The sequence below is a fragment of the Plectropomus leopardus genome, chromosome 15, assembly GCF_008729295.1.
Source record: "Plectropomus leopardus isolate mb chromosome 15, YSFRI_Pleo_2.0, whole genome shotgun sequence".
Classification (NCBI taxonomy): domain Eukaryota; kingdom Metazoa; phylum Chordata; class Actinopteri; order Perciformes; family Serranidae; genus Plectropomus; species Plectropomus leopardus.
Window position 1 is genome coordinate 15,552,221 of NC_056477.1, and position 21,908 is coordinate 15,574,128.

At 39.4% G+C, this 21,908-nt stretch overlaps 2 protein-coding genes and 1 long non-coding RNA gene across 3 annotated transcripts; 1 reads left to right on the forward strand and 2 right to left on the reverse strand.

Moving 5' to 3' along the window:
- Nucleotides 1-1,562: 1,562 nt before the first annotated feature.
- On the reverse strand, nucleotides 1,563-10,810 carry zgc:123010 (uncharacterized protein LOC641500 homolog). The gene is made up of 16 exons (XM_042502813.1): nucleotides 10,625-10,810; nucleotides 8,236-8,318; nucleotides 8,069-8,149; nucleotides 7,891-7,947; nucleotides 7,614-7,802; nucleotides 7,303-7,416; nucleotides 5,975-6,020; nucleotides 5,680-5,770; nucleotides 5,440-5,581; nucleotides 5,218-5,322; nucleotides 4,920-5,013; nucleotides 4,747-4,780; nucleotides 4,488-4,565; nucleotides 4,172-4,274; nucleotides 3,362-3,483; nucleotides 1,563-3,226 (listed from the first exon to the last, which is right to left on the reverse strand). The coding sequence occupies exons 1-16, from the start codon at nucleotides 10,680-10,682 to the stop codon at nucleotides 3,091-3,093; spliced, it is 1,533 nt and encodes a 510-aa protein (XP_042358747.1). The 5' UTR covers nucleotides 10,683-10,810; the 3' UTR covers nucleotides 1,563-3,090.
- Nucleotides 10,811-12,362: 1,552 nt separating this feature from the next.
- Nucleotides 12,363-19,654, reverse strand: pyroxd2 (pyridine nucleotide-disulphide oxidoreductase domain 2). Its single transcript, XM_042502811.1, has 16 exons — nucleotides 19,521-19,654; nucleotides 19,095-19,114; nucleotides 18,900-18,993; nucleotides 18,434-18,507; nucleotides 18,189-18,344; nucleotides 17,795-17,948; nucleotides 17,618-17,679; nucleotides 17,439-17,536; nucleotides 16,828-16,969; nucleotides 16,587-16,721; nucleotides 16,410-16,482; nucleotides 15,340-15,493; nucleotides 14,047-14,198; nucleotides 13,685-13,791; nucleotides 13,193-13,313; nucleotides 12,363-12,922 (listed from the first exon to the last, which is right to left on the reverse strand). The coding sequence occupies exons 1-16, from the start codon at nucleotides 19,636-19,638 to the stop codon at nucleotides 12,852-12,854; spliced, it is 1,731 nt and encodes a 576-aa protein (XP_042358745.1). The 5' UTR covers nucleotides 19,639-19,654; the 3' UTR covers nucleotides 12,363-12,851.
- On the forward strand, nucleotides 14,170-18,907 carry LOC121955029. Its single transcript, XR_006106586.1, has 3 exons — nucleotides 14,170-14,237; nucleotides 17,329-17,363; nucleotides 18,827-18,907. It is a non-coding gene; the product is annotated as an uncharacterized LOC121955029 (long non-coding RNA).
- Nucleotides 19,655-21,908: the final 2,254 nt, after the last annotated feature.

Below are 21,908 nucleotides of genomic sequence, written 5' to 3' on the forward strand. Positions count from 1 at the left end.
TAAATACAAGAAAAGCAGAAGTGCAGAATGTGACTTTGTTTGCACCAGATGGTTCTTTATAATGCTTGTCTCTTAAAGCCAACGGGAAACAGAAGTGGAGACTTAAAGAATTACTAAAAGGCCATTAAAAGAGAAGCTGTATTCAGCTCCCAAGTTCTGCTGTAAAAATGAAATAGAAAAAAATAAAGTATAAATAGGAAAATAAATACTCTCACTGTGCTGTGCGAAGTTTAATAGTGAATGTAGTGTGGACTTAAACCAGGTGTGGTAGCTGTAATCGTTATCTAAGGGGTGATGCAGGCGCATGCTGATGCATTTTAAATGTAGTCTAGTGTTGAAACTAATGAAAGCTGTTTTCAGTGCAGAGCCATCAGATGAAGCATTCTTTGGTTCACCGAAATACTGAAATGGAGGTCCTAAAGTAAAAAAACACTGCTTTTTAAGATTCACAAGTACTGTGAGTGGATCAGGTTACACATGTGGCCATTAATGTGTGCACACGTGACTGAACATGAGTAATTCCAAGGCACTGTCCTGTAGTATGAACTCGTTTATGAATGACATTGCCTTGTCACAGAAATTAACAACCTACGGAAACAGGCTACTTCTGCCAGAGGTGGTTGGTGCATGTGTGTCTGACAAGGGAACTGACAATCAAGTCGGCACTTTTCTTTTGCATAGACATAAAGCACTGATGTTTACTATGCAAATGTGTATTCTAATGCTGAGATAAAAAGGTATCTGGCTTATCCATTTGCATTGGGCACAGATCACTGCCTCAACTAGCTCTCCTTTAAGTCCCCAAAAACGGGGAGAAGGGTGGAGTTTGAAAAATGTTACACCTGACATTTCATGCAATCCAATACAGCAAAATGTATGGACTTAAATTTCCATCATATTGAAATAATACCTCTCTGATACAGTCTCAAAAAAAGATCACTACAGCCTTCATAAAGGTAGTATTTATTCTACTGGACTGCATGAAATTTAAAGGTGTTTCTTACCCTCTGCCATGCCCTATAAATCTGGTTATGAAGAACAATGAGTCCTCCGTAACTTTTCATGACAACTAAATGCAATGTGTGTTAATAACTTTTAAAAAAACAGGGCAGCCAATGAGTAAGTAAAATAGATGCCTAATCCACTCATTAACGGCATTGGAAACAAGTTGAAATCCCTAAACCCAAATTTGTGGTTCTTATTTGTGCTCACCCATGAAGATCATAACTAAGGCTACATAGCACAGTATAAAGGCACCTCTCTGGGTCTCTCTAGCTTATTGGCTAAAAGAAAACATCATCTGCATAGGGGAAGTACCGAAATGTAAAGTATATCTGTTGTTAAGTCTTTGGTGTGGTGGTCAATGTGCTCATATCAGAACAGGAACAATGACAGGGAAATGGAGTCCTAGTCTGAACCGCAGACTGATGTCAACCGTCATGAGTCATGTATTAAAAACATCAGTTTCACAAAATTCAAGTTAAAAGAATACTTCATCCAAAAAGTTACATTTTGTTCATTAGTTTGTCACCGTGAGTTACCTCAAAAAAAAAGCAGATGTTTTTCATGAATTGAATTCACTGTGGACCAGGTTTATCAGTGTGCCAGCAAAACTATATAAAAACATCGGTTTACAAATAACTTTTGCAGTAAAATCCAAGTCTCATTTATCCAGCCGTATGCTCAGTGCTTACCAAATGCAAGGATTTTCGCTAAAATGTTGCAATAAACAGGGTGATCCCATGATCATGGGAAACCTAGAAAAGTCATGGAATTTCCCAATCACAAATTCCAAGCCTGGAAAAGTCATGGAATCAGTATAAAATATTCAACATTTTGGAAAAACTCTATAATTTCTTGTGTGTAATGAAGTTGTTACAGTAATCTAATGTGGATAACCTTCCATGTAATGTAACATCGGGACAAATTTCTGTAGGTGTCGATGTAACGCAGCTCTAATAAGCGTCGGTGTGATAACATTTTGTTTCAATCACATACATTTCTCCATTCTCTCCCCACGTTTGTCTCTCCCTCTTCTCCTCATGTGTGCCAGCTTATATTATGTTTGAATCTAATATTTTTTAAAAACACCAGACAAAAAAAACTAGGGTCCTTGAAAAGTCATGGAAAAGTATTAAAATTTTGTCCATGAAAGTGTGTGGAAACCCTAAATATAAAACACGTCTGCCTACCAGTAGCGCACCCTGACATGCCTGAGCATGCGTGTGCATATGAGCTCTGCTGTGTATGAGGCCGTTTGTACTGAAGGTTTTAAATTGATTCACTTAAGCAAAAACGCGTGTGTTTGGGAAGTACTGAGCATATGACTGGAAAAATGAGACTTGAATCATGATGCAGGACTTGTGTAAGACTTTGTAAAAAGACATTTTGATGTAGTTTTGCTGTTGTTTAACATGGTCCTGTACATTTCAATTAATAAAGTTTTCTTCACAAATTCAATGAAATGCACACTGATATACACATGGTCACTTTGTGGGTGAAGTATTCCTTTAAAGTCGGCTGAGTTGCTGGAATTTAAAAATAGGAAGGAACATTTGATTTGCAATGTTTCTAAAGAAGGAAGGTCCCCTGGACCATCACCGAAGAACCTTGGCCTGAAAGTCCTTTCATTACTGCCGTGCATGACAGAGCCGTTACTTTTTTTCCGTAGTGAACCAAAGCAGTTGCACTTTCTTCTTATGTTGTATGCCTGTGACGTTGTATCCCTTAAAGCTGGATAAGGTCACCATGTGCCATGGAAGGCTGCGAATGTGAACGTTTTCATTCAACACAAAGAGCGCACAGAGTAATTTTGTTGCTCCCCTCAGGTTAATGTTGTACTATTGAGCAATATTATTGAGTGCAGTCGTTTAAAAAACCCTCACACTCCCAGTCTTTTGTGACACATGTGTAACTATCCCTGCCTTAGAGCCTTAGAGAGCTGGCTCTGATCCTTTGACTATTCTGGTCCATTCTGCTACAGTTAATATTTTTAGCCCGGAGAACGTGGTCCAGTAAGTACCGGCTCCTTTGGGTCAGTCTGTGCATCCCAGTTTCCTGCACACTACTGAGGCAGAGAGTAAACTCAGTTCAAGGCTGCCAGGGCTTCCTGTCCTTGCCTTTCTGATCAGGAATGTGTTTGTAGCGACATTTGTCCCCAAAATGGCAGCCGGTGGTTCTCCAGAAGTAACACTCGTCTCCATTAACTGGGCCACGTCGTCGAGGTCTGGGCAGAGAGGAAGGTGACATAGAGACAAAAAAAGAAAGCATATTCATTTTTAAAGCAAATAAAACTGTATTCTTATTATATAATTTCACTAACTTAGACAGTTTTTTTAAGTGAGGCTGAAGTGTTTCTTACCCAGCAGCTGTGCCTGCCTGCTGTGTCACCGGGAGACAGGTCTTAAGTGGAAACGGAAGGACCCTCTGAGTGCGTCGGTCAGGATAGCGCACCACTAAACGTGTGTTCTCAATACAGTAACCCTGTCAGAGGAAACACACATGCAGCCCCTTTACACTTTCATTTTAAGGCAGGAATGTCACACTGTTAATCCACCTCGCTGTTCTGTATGAAAAGCTACAATAGCAGAATAAGGGAACAGAGTTGTCTTCTCTTTAAGCTGGAGGTAGTAAAAGCGCAGAATCGCGTGTTTAAAAGGAACAGTCATCAGGCAGGGACAGGCATGACATTTTGATGAAATGTCATGTGTACAACCCACTTCTAGGGGATTTGAAAAGCAGTTAGCAGCTAACTCAGAAAAAAAGAACAGCTACCGAAAATATCCACATATTGGGCAGACAATGAAATACCGGAGCTCTTTAACCTCTGAGCAGAGGACGAGATCAACCGCCATACAACAGGGACACTAAATTATTGTTAAGGCCTTGTTATGTCATTGTTGTTGTTTTAAAAGCGCTGCGCGACTCGTATGGTATGTCACACTAGGGACCGACGCTGTTGTGTTATACGTCATGCTTCTGTTTAGAACGCCCACATGCTATCTAATCAGGAAGCAGAGTGCTATAATGCCTGCCCTGTTTGGTTCAGTATAAAAAAGCAAAGCCAGCGAGATGAAGGGTCTTCGTTGTTTATCTCTGTATAAAAATGGCTTTAAAAACAGATACAAGATTGAAAGAGGCCAAGCACATAGGTACACATACACACACTCACATTTAGTTTCTCCATGGCACGAGCTGCCATGTTTGCATTCTTGAAGTTGACAAAGGCACAGAATCTCTCATGCAGAACACGAATACTCTCGATCTCACCATACCTAGAATGCAAAGCGAACAACAGACAATTCAATAACCACTTTAGTTCAATATTAAATTTTTGTGTGTCTGTGTTTAAATGAGGTCCACTCACAAATGCTTGCTGAGATTTCTTTTCAATTATTGAATTAGGAATAGGACATTGTGCTTATGGAAGCTGATTTTAGGTCATGGATTGGGTTAGTATCAAATATTGCACCGTAATAGGGTCATACATTTTAAAGAGGTCCCATAGGTGTTTCTCAGTTAGCTCAGTGGTCACATTTCCCACCCACAGAGACGGGCAAGGGCTTCTGAAGGAACGACAAAGAGAGAGAATGTGACTGACAGCAATACAATCACAGTTCAGATACATAAACTGCTGAAACTTCTCCAAATAACATTGAAGGTGTTTCAACCTATTAAGATAAATGCATGAAAAAAAAGTACATTTTCTGAGCCCTAGCTTTGATTGGACTAACTATGGTCACCTACCCTGGCTGCACAACTGATGAATCTTGGCTCCCAGCTGCAAAACAAAAAGAGCTTTATCATTAAAAGACTGTAGGCTTTTAACATTCAGCCCATTACTGCTTACATCACTGCTCTCCAGTGTTACAAAGAGAACATGCAGGCCATTTTTACAAAACATGTGCATGTGATCTTACCTCTGGCTGCATCAGAACAAGATGCCAGGACAGCCTGTACAGTTGAGAATCTCTCCAGCAGTAGGACACTTTGCACTTCTTCAAAACCAAGGTCCTATTGAAAGAATACAGAAAAATGAATAGCCAGTCATGAAAACACAATCAAATGAATTCAATTTTTCCATTTTTTTCAAGATAACTAGTTAGCAAAATGTTGCTTCTAAAAATGAAAATCTCAAAGGAAGCTCTGGTTATTTTTATTTACAGCTACCAAGCTTACAGGAAGCACCTTTGCTGCTTTGTTTGCGGGTGTATTTACCATTAACTGCAGCACTTTACAGTTAAAGAGGTCATTGACAGCCTCCTCACAGTCTTTGTCGAGTTTCAGCACCTGCTCCATGGCTCTCTCTGCCTCACTGTACCGCTACAACACACACAAAGAACCACAAAAATGAGTTAGTAATGCCTAATCTTGTCGCACTATAAGTGTGAAGTTTCTAAGCACATTTCTTTGATTACGTGCCGTATCCCATGTGCCCACCTTCATGCCCATGAGAGCACTGCCCTTGCGAAAGTATCCTTTGGGCCAGTCTGGGGCTAGCTGAATGGAGCGTTCAGCATCTGCCAGGGCCTGAGGGTACTGCTCCAAGCAGTAATAACAATAGGAACGATTCCCGAAGAACCTGCAGGATGCAATTTAATGTTGATGCAATAGGTTACACATGTCTAAAATATACATACTCCCTTTGTAACAGACCAGTCATAAACACAAATGCTGTACCTGTAATCCTTTGGATCACATCTGATGGCTTCTGTAAACATGCTGACAGCTTGTGTGTACTGCCCCTCTTGCACCAGCTTTATGCCTTTTTCTGCAAGAAAGAAAAAATGCTTGTAAATAATTGTCTGGTGAGTCGGCAGTCCCAGGCCTCAACTGGCCGCAGCGCTGCATGCTGATATGCTAGCACAGAGGAATGTGTAATCAATAATTTCCTTGATGTTTTGGTTTTTTTTTTAAATGAATAACCAATTAAAAGGTTCATTACGTAGCCTGGTATACAGAAACCATTCTTTACCTGTTAGTGACGCACTTTTCTTAGTCATGGTGTCAGTTCCATTTGTCTGAAAGAAAAATATTTTCATTTGTGTGATTAATAAGTTCCAAACATTTTCAACAGGAATTGCTCTGATTTGATTCGACTTTTCAAAACAGATGCGTAAAATTATCTGCATTTATGTAACAGAAATAAACATGTACATACAGCTTTGTTTAACCTGCAGAAACAATGAAAACAGCTTTTACAAGTTTCTAGCAGCTGGTTAAGTATGTTTGTGCTATGCATCTACTTTATTTTGTCATTGTTAGATGCAAATATAGGCTGCCTTAAAGAGCTGAAGCAATTCATTAGCCTAATTCAAGATACAAATAATCAAGGTCTGAGCTTCATCCCACAGCTGGTAGTAGGTCAAAAAGTACACATAATATCAAGTGTTGTAAGCCCTTTCATGGTCCAGAGTCCACTTTTTCACAAATCAGACTTTGGAACTGCCTGAAGAAACATACTGCTGCCACTAGAAAACGAGTGCAAAGTCTGACTTTTTAACACCTACTCCCGAACCATAGCTATAACATGCAGATCCACACATATGACCAATTACTTTCAGAATCCGAATCGCTGACACAAGTTCCGCAGTCCAACCCAAAAACGCAACTCCTATAATAACCATGCGTTGTTTAAATATATCAGTTAAGCAGCACATATAAAGTGATCAATTTGGTACATTTCGTACATGTAAAACTAAGAAGTTTAATTTACATAAAAAGCTTTTTTTGATTTTACAATGTAATGTCACAAAAATGATTCACAAAAACCTGCTTCCCATGTCTTAACATTTTGAATGACTGATTCACAACATTTTAACACCCATTAGTTTAGATAGTTGAAATAAGTTGAAAAAGAGTTTTTAAGGGTCCACTGGAATTGTGAAATATATTTGTCATACACTGGCCACAATCTGACCCGCGTGTTCTTTTTTTTGTACCAAGAACGGAATAAAATTAATTAGACAAAATACCACCCGTGAATCACCTTTTTTGCCCCCAGGCAGGACTCTGGCGTACAGGTATGATGGCAGCTCTTGCTATACCTCTGTATCTTACATTATGTATAAGTATTCAGTCACATATCTCCTGGCCTTGCACTGCACTTTCAAATAGAGAGGAACAATGATTTGTAATGTTTCTAAAGAAGGACAGTCCCCAAGATCATAACTAAAGAACTTTGGCCTGAAAAATCCATAGGAGTCTTTTTATTACTGCTGCCCCAAGAAAAATAGTGCACGGTTATGACAGGAGCTCTTGCTATACCTCCTCATCTTACATTATGTATTAGTATTCATTCACCTCTCTCCTGGCCTCGTTCTCCTTGTTTTCTTTGGACTTGCGACCTGATCCTTTGGGTTTGATATGGCTAGCAGCATTAGCAAAGAAGGCACTGCTCACATCCCACTCTGGCTCCTGTGGGACACAGAAAGTCAGACGTTGGTGTTCAATCACCAGGCCTTTATCAGACAAATACCACCCCAAAAAATTCACTCACTTAAATTAGAAAAGTGGCGCTTAATGTTAATGTTTTCTACTGTAGTGTTTGGCTGGACCTCCAACTCTTGAGGCAGAGGATTCATACATGCATACTACTAGTATCACACCCCAACCTCTTCAGTGGCTCTTTCTTGGCTCTTCTGATGTCCTTTGATTCCAGACGGCACCGTGAGTGGAGTGGCAACATTTGAGGCAGCCTCCTTTTTCTCCTCCTTTTGTTTCTCCTCTTCAGCACCAACTTCTGCCTCCGACTCGCTTTCATCCAGTTCAGACTCGGCACCCCCGTCCTCATCTTCATCATCCTAATGTGTGGGGCAATATCAACATACAGTTATTTACAGTGCAGGCAAATGTAGAGTGCATTCCTAAAAGGAATCATGTGATTATTACCCGTTCTGCACTCTCGTTTTGCTTAACTTGTTCCTGCTTCTTACGTTTTCGACGGCGCTGAAACAGACGCAGCACTTGACACATCAGAAAATGCACATCTCTATCAGCCACACAAAGCACAACAGACTTAATTTATTACAAGTGCAACACGTAGGATCTTAAAGATTTGTGTGCTCACCTTCCTCTTGGCTTTGCGTCGCTCTGCCCTTCGTCTGACCTTCTCGTCCTCACTCAGATCCTCCTCTCCATTTAATGCATCCTAAAAAACACACACACAGTTGAACATTGCACATTGCACCCTTGCAGTCCTGACAATGCCCTGTCAGTCTGACACTATTTGTTTACCTGTGACAAAGTGGCGTCATTGCTTGGGTCAGGGGTGGCGGCACTACAGTCCATCTGCTCCTCCTGCTGCTGGACAGGAGGGCCTGTCAGGAAATACACTGTCTTCATTTTGTGGGAACCAGATATGTTGTCAAATAGCTCTCGTTCCTAAAATGATACAATGTCCAGTCCACATAGCAAGTGTTCCCACTGTGTCCTTTTAGACAGTAATGTGTGACATGGGAGCCGTCGGCTACACATGCCTTAATAATAACACACATCTACAATCGGTGTGACCTTTATAACCTGACAACCTAAAGAAATATTGGTCATCCGGATGGCAAGTAAACATGCTCCATCTTCCTTATTCACATTCAAGTCTAACCACAACGACCTTTGATATAACCAAATGCAAAACTTTATGACACCGGGCCAAGACAGGAAGCATGATGTAATGCTTTGTTCTTTAAAAAGAACCAGGAAAGCTCAACATGGGACAAAAATGTGCACAGAGTTGTTGATTCAACTTGTTTCTTCTTGATGTTAAGCAAGGGATGTTTGCTCTGAATTTTCCATTGCCACAGGAACAACATGCAACACACAGCTGCCTCAGGCATGGATATTTGAGAACACGGTATCTTTTCTCAGATACTTGCTTGAAAACAACCATTGCCCTCAAGGTGGGATGTGTGCGTGTGTTGGGGAGGCATGGATGAGATCAAAACCAAAAACCTGGAGCTGATTTAGGCTTAATGGCAGCAAACAAATGAAAAGATAAAAAGAACCAAACACTGGGGCATGCATGTAGTGTCAGATTTCCATTTGTTCAGCAAAGATTTCCAGAGAAGTGACAAATTCATACTTGGTCTGTGACTCATGTTGTGACTCGGGAGGAATTGATGGGAGTGATTGCAACTCTCCTCCTGCCTAATGCTGTTTTGCTCTATTGTACTGCTTTTTTTTTTTTTTTGCATCTGTCAAGCGCCAAGTCTCATTGCCTTTGGTAAAGACTCTACCATCTCACCAGTGCAAGGAGTTACTGTCTCTAAACATACATAGAAAGTAGAAGGAATTTCAGCTGTCCGTGTCTGGCTCACTACTCAAATGTCAAGAAACAACCACTGCTAAACTGCAGCTCCATCCCCTTGGCTGAATCAGGCTTTTTTGTTGAATCTTAACTATAATGGAATGTCCTCCTAACATATAAATGATCCAAGACCAGTGGACAAAAGCAACAAAAGAGTCTCTGTCTCTCTCCTTCAAGGAGGCTTGCTTAAATTAGTGTTGAGATGAAAGGTGAGCTCTTTCTGCAGGAATGTAAAATAACAGTGTATCATCATGAATTGGGAGCTTAAACCCAGAAATAAGGCTGTTTTTCTTTACATGGCATAACCGAGAGAGGGAGAAAAAAAAAAAGAACATAACCTTATCATTAAAAAATCATTACTAAATCAAGTGTCAGCTGTTTTAAGTGATTTTGTAAATGCACTTATGACACATTAAAACGATAATGAACAGTGAATCATCAGTCTTTAGATAAATTGCAAAGCGGCTGGTACAATTGTTGTGAATGGATTTGAGTTAACATGGCATGGCCAGTTTCAGTTTGTGACAGCCAATCATCATCAGAAATAAAAAGCAAATATTCAGTGTGCTATGTGCAGCTAGTTTGTGCAAATCATTTCTTGTGTAATAATCTGTAAGAAAACGCAGATTTACATACACACTTCGTAATCATATCCTGATTAACATCTCTTGTTGAGCCGACTCTGATGTGGTTTCAACAGTAAATCAGTAAACTAACCTGCTCTACAACTATTTGGAAACTAAAACACACATGGAGAACCAAGAAGAGGAACAAAGTGTGGGCACACGACATACTTTTAGACTATTTAACGTGATGCTCATCTAAATATACAGCTGCGCAAGTTCTGGGCTGCAGGGTTTTTACCACCTATTTGAGGCATTGTTATCATACCAACATGCACCCGGGAATGTACTTCTAATCTGTATCGGTTTTCGCCTTTTCCGCACATTTCCTGCTTTATAGTGCATACTTAGGCTAGTGAATTATGCTATTATGCTGTTATGCTGGGACGGTGATGGTTAAAAGTCTGTGGAAGTGCGTTTTATTACAACAACTTTATGGCACCGACTGCGCAAACTTGGAAGTGGTGCAAGCAAGGGTGTAACTGGCAAGAGGGGAACCTTCATTGTTAGACCAAGAACCCAGTTTGAACTTCACGGTAAAGACAACAGCGAAATACTATCAAAAATACATAGTTTAATAAACCGCGTGTTCGATAATATCCACAGTTTCGTTGTCGCACGCGCTTCCCTATCGCGTAAGGGATCGATTTAAGTTGTGGTTGAGTTCAGAAAGTTTTGAAAAAGTGGGACGTTTTCTTACCGCTCCCGAGTCCCAACAGCCTGCATATATCCCTGGTGAATTTCATGAGTGCAACCATCCAGCATTATCGTCTCAAATATCCCACAAAAGTGTTTAAACAAATGTTTAGATCAGGGGTGGACACGTTTGTAACATTGGGACAATCGATATCGAATCTGCGGGAATCTTTGGTGGTTTAGTCCACTTCCTGAGCGTCAAACGCCGACGCTGGGTCCACCCTGAGCGGCGTCTTAAAGCGACAGGACACTGTTATCGATTATGGATAGGTTCACATTATACCAGAATGAGTAAGTGAGTAATGACGAAGAATGACATTTATAGAGATGGAAGAAGTAGTCATATATTTCACAGGCTAAAAGTACTAAATTACAACTAAAAGACCCACAACGCCTACTTAGCCCTTTTAGAGTGAATATATATATATATATATACACACACACATACATATAAGACGATACATACACATATACACACACACACACACACACACATATATATATAGCCTATAACAAATCTCAGCAATCATTCAAATGTGCCATATTCACAAACAGATATTGTATATACAATTCTTACTTATGTACAGCTTATATCTGTTGTACATTGTAGCATCAGACACATTTTATATTTCGTACTTTACATAGTAGTTTTATACATTATACATTTGAACATACACTTTACACACTCAGCACATTGTATTATATACATAAATATTACTTTGAAATATTTGCATAGTAGTGCTAATTGTTTTTTTATTACTGTATTTCTGTTTTATATTTTTACATACTTTGTATTTGTACTTTTTTTTTCTTCCTACTGTGCTTTTCAGAGTAACTGTAGTGAACCACAATTTTCCCCCAAGGATTGATAAAGTATTTCTGACTCTGATATTACTAGATCATAATTACTAATGCATTAATGTGTTCATCGCTTTCCTGTGCAGCTGGTAAAGGTGGAGCTCATTTCAATTACTATATATACTACCGGGTAGTGTAACCCATGGTACTACATCTTGTATTATTGATCTGAATCTGCAAAGTAACTAATCTGCATCTTCATCAGAGTCAAACAATACAGAGACTCCCATTCTCCTTAATATCCTCCCCTAACAGAAAGCGGATACTAAGCTTCATGTAGTTGCAAAACAATGATATATAGCAATATATTGCAATATACTGTATGTTATTGCAGTACACGGCATATCGCAAAGCATTTAAAATCACAATACTATTGTACTGATTCAAGTTCAGGGTCTGGTGATTTGTACCCCGAAATAGCTGGTATTACTTGACTTAAGGCTATAAAAACAAGTCAGGCTTTGCTCCTTGTTAAGTCCTGATGGTTTATCAGTGTTGCATGCCAGAAAGCTTATTTCTGTAGCAATCTAATAATATAATATAATAATTTAATATCTACACCTCTAAGGGTTGTGTAATTTTTATGTCCTCCAGAATTTGAAAGATACAGGGGAGACTATGCTGAACAAGTTCTTAATTTGTGCAAGTTATTTAGGAAAACTGTTTGACTCGGATGAATATGCACAGGGCATCAAAATGTTAGTCTTCCATTAAAGTTTGTTGTCCAAAGTCCATGAGCTATAGTATACTTTTGGCCAAATCTCTGAAGTCTTTGCTGATAAAAGAATGCAGTACTCTGAGTGGCCTGCTGTTCCTGTGAGGCGATTGGAGTGAGTTAAACCTTTTGCTAAATCATTATGCATGATATAAAGAAGTGAAACATATTTGCTTGAATTCATGTAAATTTATTCATACAAAATTGTAAAAAGTCCCATTGTGCTTCATTTCCTTAATTACAAAACAGTTCATTTCATTGCCAGTTAATCTAAAAATGTATTTGTCCTCAACATTGATGTTTTGGTATCAGTGATTTTCTGCTGGCTCAGTTAGATGACTTCATAAGTGGAGCCGCTTATGGAGGGAGGATTTACTATGACAGTATTGCACTTGTGTTTCACATCAGCAGTGATTGACTGGTGGACTTTTCACATGGATGATCCATAAATAAAATGTATTGAGTCTCTCCTGAGCTCTTTCATCACATGTCAGTTATAATACCCTTACACACACAATGTGGTAGATATCACTGATCAGATACATAGTTGGAGTGAGTTGTTGCAATTCATTTCTGGAGTGAGTCAAATTCACATAAATGAGACAGTAGAGAGGTTGAGTACTGATGAGCGGACCACAAACTGAAGATGTCCCATGTTTCAGCGACGTTTCAGGTCGGCCATGGCAGTGAGCGCTGCATTCCAGCCAGGAGAACCCATCACACCACCACCTAAGAAAAAAACAACATATAAAATGGGCAAGAGTCAGTCAGTTTTGTTCTGTGTTGGGAAATCAGAAACAGTTTACTCAGCTACACATCATCAAGTGACATCATCACATGACCTAATTTCTTTATCACCAACAGTGAGGAGAAGATTTCATCCACAGGTTCTGTGCTCATCTTACACAAGACAGCATGATATAAACTATTGTATTTATACAATATTATATGCAACAAACAGTTCGGTATTCAGCTGAGGGCTAAGCATTAAAAGCAAACCTGGATGAGAGCCGCTGCCACACAGATACAGCCCTTTAATTGGTGAACGGTAGTCTGAGAGAGAGGGCAAAGGTCGTGCTAGGTAGAGCTGATCCAGCGACATTGATCCATGGAAGATATTCTGTAAAGACAAAACCAAATTGCTCACATTTCTTTGTGTTTCTTAATGTAAAATATGATGTTATTGTGATAAAAGTACCCTGCCATTTGTTTAATTTCTCACAGACTCATACGCCATGAACAGTGAGTTGGTGTTACTACTGTTGTTACACAGCTGGTGAACTTTGACTCTGACATGCAGGTTGCGGTAAAACTGTCTGTAACCATTAACTGTTTATACAACAGGGCTGTCCCTGAGCTGATGGTCAACACTGCCGAGGAAGCAAATTACTTCCTCAACCAGTGAACTGTTGATTGTGTCAACCAAATCAGCTGTGGATTGACATTCAAATTGCTCCTCAGCTCTACAGTGTGTACAGTCAATGTGTGTACCCCTCCAGTGAGCCCAAAGATCCTCTCCAGGTCAGGTGGAGCTAGGATGTCCCTCCCCACCACCGACTTTTTAAATCCAGGGGCGTATTGCTCCACCCAGTCAAATGCTGAAGAGACAGGAATACACGTAAAAACAGCTTAATCAGTGTCGTTTTAAAAAGTGTGCTAACTTTAAATATTGTTTAATTATTTGGAATTTTAACATTTAAAAAGAACAGATCATTACTTTAAATTTGAAAGTCTCATTCTGGGACAAACAATTTCCTTTCTAGTTCTGCCATCATATCATTAAATAAATACATATCAGTTTAAGATCAGCTTTAAACACAGCATGCTCTAACTCTTGGATAATTTTGTGTTACCAGTGTCTGCATAGGTCTCCCTGTCTTGATCAGTCCACTCTCTGCCCTCTATGTGGAAGGGGGTGAACTGAGTGAACAGTGACACCACGTGGCAGCCAGGGGGGGCCAGAGTTGGATCCAACACAGAGGGGATGGTCATCTCCAGCATGGGTCTTCAGGAACAGAGAGGCACGATGAGGGAAGAAGGATGGGTGAGTTGTTGACAAAAAATTAGAATCAAAATACGTACTGATACAGTTTTTGTTACAGATACATTGCAAGAGCTAGTCCTCATGCTGAGCTGACAGAAGCTTATCCATTCAAGGCTACGTGTTATCTATGAGATAAGGATATAAGAACATCCCAGCTCACTCTGTTGTTCAGTCATGTTGACATAAATGTGTATAGAAAAAAATATACCACAGGGCACATAATAGAATAGTATTAAGACGTATGCATTATAAGGAATTTTGCATTTTGATGTTTACCTCCAGTAGTTTCTTTTGCATGCATTGTCAGCTAACCAGTGGAATGATTTGGTTGCTGAATGCAAAATGTTGGATCTTACATGGCAACATAGGGGGAAAAAGGTCTGGTCTCAGGCATAAAAAGGCCATAAAAAAAACTTGCTGATCACTGCTTGATCAGTGGCCCTCTGTCAGATATGGAAGCACAATTTATACTTTTTTGTCAGAATAAGACACACCAGACTTTCAACTGACTTCACTGTAAATCCATCCACATCATTGGTAGACATGCGGAGCAACAGACACAGTATACAGAGCGAGAAAATTCACTTTGGATTGGATGGTAGGTGGATGGGTCCAAAAAGCTCAGGGCTTTCACCCAGGAGACTTGTGTTCATGTCCTATGTGAAACTAAAAGTCAACGTTGAGTTATTTTTTTACGTAATTTTTTTGTCTTCCAGGTTGTTAAGTCACCAGTTAGTTGGTCATTATCAAAGTAACATTTAGCATCAAAACTACTTAGTTAGGGTTAGAAAAAGATTGTTGATGTTAGTCATTAACTACAATCTTTTACAATTTTTGTTTCCTAAACCTAACTGCCAAACACCCTGTTAGTCACACGAGGACTCCAGCACGTATCGTCAACCTAATTATTTCCTAGCCGTAACCAAATAGTGTTGTTTCCTAAACCTATGTAACTGCCGCCCTTCTGTGGAAAGATACACCACCAAAGGACGATGCTGGAGACTTCTGCATACTGGTTAAAATTTGACAAGTAGGAATGAGATTACATTGGAAAATGTGTTGTGTATAGGAGTGTTCACTTGGAGTGTGAAGACATATGTACCTTGCTGAAGGTCGTCCATTCATGGCCTCTTTGTATGCAGTCTCCAGTAGCTCCACACTTTCACAGTTGAGATGGATGGAGCACTGATGGTGAGGTCCAGGTTTATTATCTGGTGTGGGAGATGCTAGGAAGTTTGGTAGCTTGTCCACTGCCACTGTAAAAACAGGTCAGAGTAAAGAAAATGACATTGAGTCAGTGTTTGCTCTAAGATTATGTTTAAGCATGTGCTTCACTTTCCAATTTTTAAATATTTGAATTACAATGAAGACAACTCTCAGTGCAAGGAATATGTTATACCTAACACTCAATTCCCTCACCATAATGCCAAAACTGTCAAAATTAATTCTGAAAAACAGAGTCTATCCTTACGTCTAAGAAGCAATGCATTGAAAAGGATCAGTTGGGAGTAAAGACTTCCTTTTTAATAAAGCCCTACAGCCCAGACTCACTGTAATCGACAAGCAGGAGCAACAAATGGCACCACGCAGTAAGAACTCTAAACATCCTCTTAGCTGTGTGTGTTTCCTAATACCCCAAACTTTGAAACTTGTGTTTAGAGTAACAAGAGCTTAGACAGTGAACTCTTACACTGTAATGACATACAGCACTAAATTGTGGAGGAATAAACACTGATCCCTCCTGATACACTACATCTGTCTGTGCCTTGTTGCCTTAAAGCTTCCCACTTCCTTGTGGCTTTCAAAGTGTGTATGTAGTTCAGTGCAAAAAAGAGACCAATTGGTTAAGTATGACTAAAAAAGGGGTTTCATCTAAACATTGTAAACATCTGGCTACAGACACAATGCTTGCATAGAAATAAGAAAATGCACCCTGCAGCTAGTGGCATGTTCTTTTAAAATCTGTTTTTTTAAGGATTACTGTGATAGTAAATGTGATCATGCTCTGAGGCAGCTTTAAAGAGCAAAAGGTCTACACTGCATCTCAGGAGTGGCAACATTTTATATTATTTTGACAGTGAGCACCGTTGGTTGATTATATCTATCTTTATTTTTAGCAGTCAAAACATAACTAACAGCTAAAGAATGTTTAGCATGAAACAGCAAATTTACCATTAATCTTGGTAACAGGGGAGGTGTAGTCTATCTGATCTATGGCCTTGATGAACTCTGGTGGAAGGGCTGCCTACAATGAAAACAGGAAGCCAGAATAAATTATATTGTCTGGTGCCATGGTTACATATGTGTTGTTTGTTTTTTTTTAGATGTTTTTTTATTTCTCTATATTACCTGTGGCGTGAGGTTCTTGAAGGTTACATATGGGGTAGCATTAGATAAAACAATTTTACTTTGGATCTCTGTGCCATCCTTTAACACCACTCCTTTGGCAGCACCATCTGAACCGACCAGAACCTGTCCTACATCCTGCCAATGATACAGGTTGTATTTGCATAAAGACCAAAATACAGAATAGAATTTCCACAAAATAAACTGCATCAAAATCATAATCAGTTAATAAAAAACATATTACCTTCTCAGTGAAAATTTCTACACCATATGATCGAGCAGAGCTAGCAATGGCCTGAGACACGCCTCCCATGCCGCCTTCCACATAACCCCACGCTCCTTTCTCCTTCTCTAACTCTCCCATCACATGGTGCAAGAGCACATACCTGAAAGGCAAAGTTGGTTTTAAGTTTAATGCAGTTAAAGTAAGTACTTCACCCCCCAAATTAACATAAGTATATAAGTTACACATCCCTAGTGACATTAAATTCAGGAAATAATCCTCCCACATGCCTCCGTCACTTGTCCCTGCTAGAGACTGATTATGCGAAACTGCTTGAAATATTAAAGCTTTTGCTAAAATGCATGTGTTTAGCGTGTACTGCGCAAATGACTGGATGATGAGATTCAGACTATGCTGTGTAAGAGTTTGCAAATGAATGTTTTGATATAGTTTTGCTGTTGTTTCACATGGTCCCCGATGACTTTGATTCATCAAGAATAGAAGAATATTCTCTGTTTTCAGATTCTTCATTCACTATGGAGACTTAATTCAACAGGGTGAGTAATTAATATACAAATTGTCATTTTGGCGGTGAAGTGTGTGTGCCACAGGGTGTCCTAAAAGGTCCTCACCCACTACCAGGATTACTTGGACTGGTCATAGCTCCTATCACAGCATCAGTAGCCAGTGTTGCTCTCAAAGGCTCCGACTCAAACCACCGATTGAGGATCTACGATACAAAACACGAGTTAGTCATGATGCAGTCAAAAAAAAAAAAACAGCAATTACCACCAATCTTATTGCAACAAACCTTCATTATTGGTGCAGTTATAATCTCGTAAAAATCTGGAATGTTTCTGCCCAGTTTCAAACCTATAGTCAAAAACATAATGTCATGACTCAGTAAGTGCAAAACAAAATGAGAACATGATGAATATTTTGCTGTTCTGGAAATATAAATTTCTCAAGCCCACGTCCACCAACGAACCACATTTGACAACAGGCATCAGTGTTTTAGCTGCAGCCAGCCTCTTCCTCAGTGATCCAGCGGTTACACCTGGGATGTCTACAGGAGGAGCATCCAGGAGAGGGTGGATAGCTCCTGCTAGTTTATCAAGGTGTGCAACATAATCTGGAAAAACCTGGGTACATGACAAAGAAAGGATGAACATGAGTAGGTAAGTGTAGGGTGTGGGATTTTATGAGAAAAAAAAACAGAATAACTTTATATCTATTGAGGAAAAAAGGTTAGAGAGAGAGTGACAACTTTTTAAATTCTAATTACTGTGACAAGAGTATAATAAGTCAGCAATAACGTGTAAAATGCAGAAACACGCAATACTATCAACCATTTACTATGGCTATCATAATACTTCAATCACCTTAGCGTCCTTTTGTGAGAACTTGCTGATTTCCTTCTGATTCATGGCCAGATCTGAGCCCAAGGTCAGAGACCTTGGTGGGGCACCCCCCACCCCGTTCTCCAGCATGGGGGTGAAGGCATGGGGGTCCCTCATATACACCTTCAGCCCATGTTTCTGAAGATATAAGCACAAAAAAGTTGCAACACTTTAGGCTGTCCCAAAATTAGATGAATTTACGTATTTTACTACTTTGCTATGTTTACCTTAAGCTCCAAGTCTGCGTAAATGTGAGGTCTTAGTAAACTGAGCAAATAGGAGCACCTGGAGAAGTGGAAACCTGCACACAACAGACTTGTTAGGCTATTTAAACAAAGTCATAATAATAATAATAATAATAATAATAGGCTACATTTATTTTAAGCATGACTCCATACAGGTTTTATTCACAATGCATTAATTAATTTACAAAAGTTAAAAACAAAACTGTGTAATTCAACATTAATTTTAGTCCCTTTTAGCACATTTGTTTACAGTTTACAAATATTGAACCTACTCTACCGCTACAGGGAAAGTTAACCCAAATTACAGAAAACCTGTGTATACAGTGCCTGTACATTCATTTAGACATTCACTTGTAGCAAAATTTTTTTTTGTAGTTTACTTTGGGGGAACTGGCCCTCTGTGATCTGGGTCAAGCCAGGATTTTATCCCAGCCAGAGGCCACCCTACCTGGAAAGATCTCCTCTGAAACAGCTGCTCCTCCCAGCACATGTCTGCGCTCCAGTACAGCTGTCTTCAGTCCTCCCTTCTGAAGATATGCAGCCTATACACACATACACACATCACCTTTACCCTGTTTCCTTTAATGGCCTTTAATGTCTTACAACATACTGTAGGTGTTAAGGAACAAATGCATTAACTCACTGCCACCAGTCCATTGTGTCCTGCAATGAAATGTAACATATGTCAGTCAAACTCCCAAAAAATATATAAATTCCCCAATAAAAGTTACTTGAAACTCTAAAATTAAGCTTCATTGGCAGTTATTTAGGTTTAAGTTTACAAAAGGGTTGCTGGCCACTTTGTGCATGCTCTGCAGAACGTTTTACAGTCCAAACAATGAGTCCAAAGTTGAACAATTCAGATGAAACGTTGATCTTGCAAACCACTTAAATATATACTAAGAGACGGAGCCAAACAAAACTCCTTGTCTCAGGCGGAGTTTTAACAAGAAATACACAGTTGCAAATTACTTTTGCGCACTTAGCTGAAACGCAGGCTGTTAATGATACGCTGCAGCATAGCTCCTGTGGTTTCTGCACTTTTTAACCTGCAGTCCACAGATCTCACCTCCTCCGATGACCAGTGCGTCATACGTGGATTTTACAGCCGTGTGACTGGATCTCGTCACTGTCCCCACAGCAGTCACAGCCCTCCGTCCTCGATCGATCCACACCGCTGCAGCCATGGCAGGAGTTTGAGGCAGGAGTTTTCCTCAGTCCCTCCTCCTCATCCTGCAGCTGCGTAAAGCGTATCCGGGTTTCCTGGGGACGGTGCGACCGACCGCACTTATTTAGTGGTCCATGGTCGAGAAGTTAGTTATTGGGGGCGTGTGTTCGTGGTCAAAGTATAAATGAGTGTAGTCAAGATGTGGATGCACTGATTATTTAAATGATACTTAATTTGGAGTCAGGATGTTTCCCTCACCCGCATTTGATCACTTTATTACTTTATTCGTCGTGTGAACCCATTACGCAACGTGCAATTTTAATGTCAAAAGCTTTTTAACTAAAATAAGGAAATGTTTATGGAAAAACACATTTGTTGAATCTGATAATCTCTGTTTATCAAATTATTTCATTTATTACAAAATTTAAGAATAAATAGACTTATAGTCTTACCTGGTAGTTGTCCGAAATTCATGGTGAAATGCAAAAAAACGTGTCGAAAATCAAATAAAACCTAAAATGTGATGTGTGCCTACACAATATATAATATTAAATTTTATGCTTAAATGTTATAAAATATGACATCCACTTGATTAAATGCATTAGGGCATTCTGTTCCAAAACTATCTACTAAGTACAAGATATTTTCTTGTGGAAATATAACTTGTATTTTATAGCAGCAAAGCAGGCCCAAGCAAACAATTACAGCCAATAAAAAACAATCAGACTGCGCATTGGTCTGTCTAAATTGAATTTTATTTGATAGGGATGATGCAATTTAATATGATTACAATATAGGGTATGAGACTGCTGTGTTGCACAGAGTGTATAGCTATTGCTAATTTTCAACTCTTGTCCCTAGTTGGGCTTTTACATGTAGACCTACACGTTATTAAAAAATGTCTGTCAGTTTGTTATTATCAAGCTGTCCACTTGGTGGCATAACTGTTCCATTTAATCCAGCTCCAAAGCCCAACGTCGTGGTTTTCTACCAACAGTTATACAACAACTTCAAACTTGATGAAATTAATTCATTAGCAGAAATTACAGCAAAATCATAATTATTCAGTTCATATTAATTATGCAGCGTGTCTGTGTGTGCACTATAAAATCGTATAGCTTAAGAGATGGGTAATCATTTCATGAGTAAATACCTCAATGGCTGTTTCACTGTAATTTCCACTCTCTCCAGACTTTCTTATCCAGACTCTTTCCAGATCTTAGGAATGTACAAATATGTCATATAAAAAATGTCATAACCGCCCCTTAAAATACAAAGTGACAAAAATGTCTGCATGTGAAAAACAACATTTGTTACAAAGCACATGACTTGTTTGTGAAGATGTTTTTTTTTTCATACAGACTAAATTCACAAATATATGAAAAAAAAGTATATTATCGACAAAAAGTGCATTTCCAGACGTCTTCTCTCAGCTGGTTGAGGGCTGGGCTCAAGTCGTCTCACAGTAAGGACCCACCTTAAGAGTTTTAAGATGAGCTCTTAACAAAGAATGGTTTCTTAGTGCTGCTGTTGAAGATGTCATATTGGCCTAGTGCTTCACTTACAGTGCATTAATAAGATAAGAGGCCATAGATCATCTGTGGGCCTGAGCAGCAGTCCAGGGAGTAGACGGAGCCAGAGAGGGAAATACTCTGCCGGGATCTAAGGAAGGAAGGGTGTTAATTGGTACAAAAACAACCAAACACAGCAGAACAGAATCGAGTTATCTTCTCATCTTGTCTGTATAATGTGGATTTTTGACTTTGTTTTGCTTAGACAGTGTAAAATAATTCCTGATGCTTGTATAGATTGTGCACTCTCTTGGCGTAGAGAATGAAATGAGGTGTTATGGTGATCTAGAGTTTCCCGCTAGACCTAACATGCCTCTCCCTCAGTGTATTAGAACAGCATTAGTTTCAGGGAAGAGAAATGATCCTGATAGGCTGTCTGCTTGGTTTTCCTTTAAGGAACGTCTGCAGACAACAGCCATTCAACCATAACTAGATCAGAAGCAGGAGATTTTGTTCTTGTAAGCAGAAATTAACACTTCATTCCCCTTTGTCGGCAGAAATTCAACACTACAGCCCTCGAAGGCTCTCCCAGGCAATAAAGGAGAAAATTCAATTATGTTATAACAGCGCCGCACCAAAACACAATTACCTCATTTTCTGGTGAAAAAAAACTGTTTCTTTTTCCTGCCAGTGGAGAGGTTCACTGGGAAAGATGATAGGCCTGGAGACATTCATCTGACAGCTTTCAGCATTCAGAATTAGTAAGCAGATAAAAAAA

Excerpts from the sequence above, each read along its gene's own strand:
- zgc:123010 (XM_042502813.1), bottom strand. The coding sequence starts at position 10,682 with ATGGTTGCACTCATGAAATTCACCAGGGATATATGCAGGCTGTTGGGA. Across the intron at positions 5,323-5,439 it reads GTGCTCTCATGGGCATGAAG|CGGTACAGTGAGGCAGAGAG; the intron begins GTGGGCACATGG and ends TGTGTGTTGTAG. Across the intron at positions 4,566-4,746 it reads TCATCAGTTGTGCAGCCAGG|AAGCCCTTGCCCGTCTCTGT; the intron begins GTAGGTGACCAT and ends TCGTTCCTTCAG.
- pyroxd2 (XM_042502811.1), bottom strand. The coding sequence starts at position 19,638 with ATGGCTGCAGCGGTGTGGATCGATCGAGGACGGAGGGCTGTGACTGCT. Across the intron at positions 16,483-16,586 it reads TCAAGAACCTCACGCCACAG|GCAGCCCTTCCACCAGAGTT; the intron begins GTAATATAGAGA and ends TTTTCATTGTAG. Across the intron at positions 13,792-14,046 it reads GGAGACCTATGCAGACACTG|CATTTGACTGGGTGGAGCAA; the intron begins GTAACACAAAAT and ends CTGTCTCTTCAG.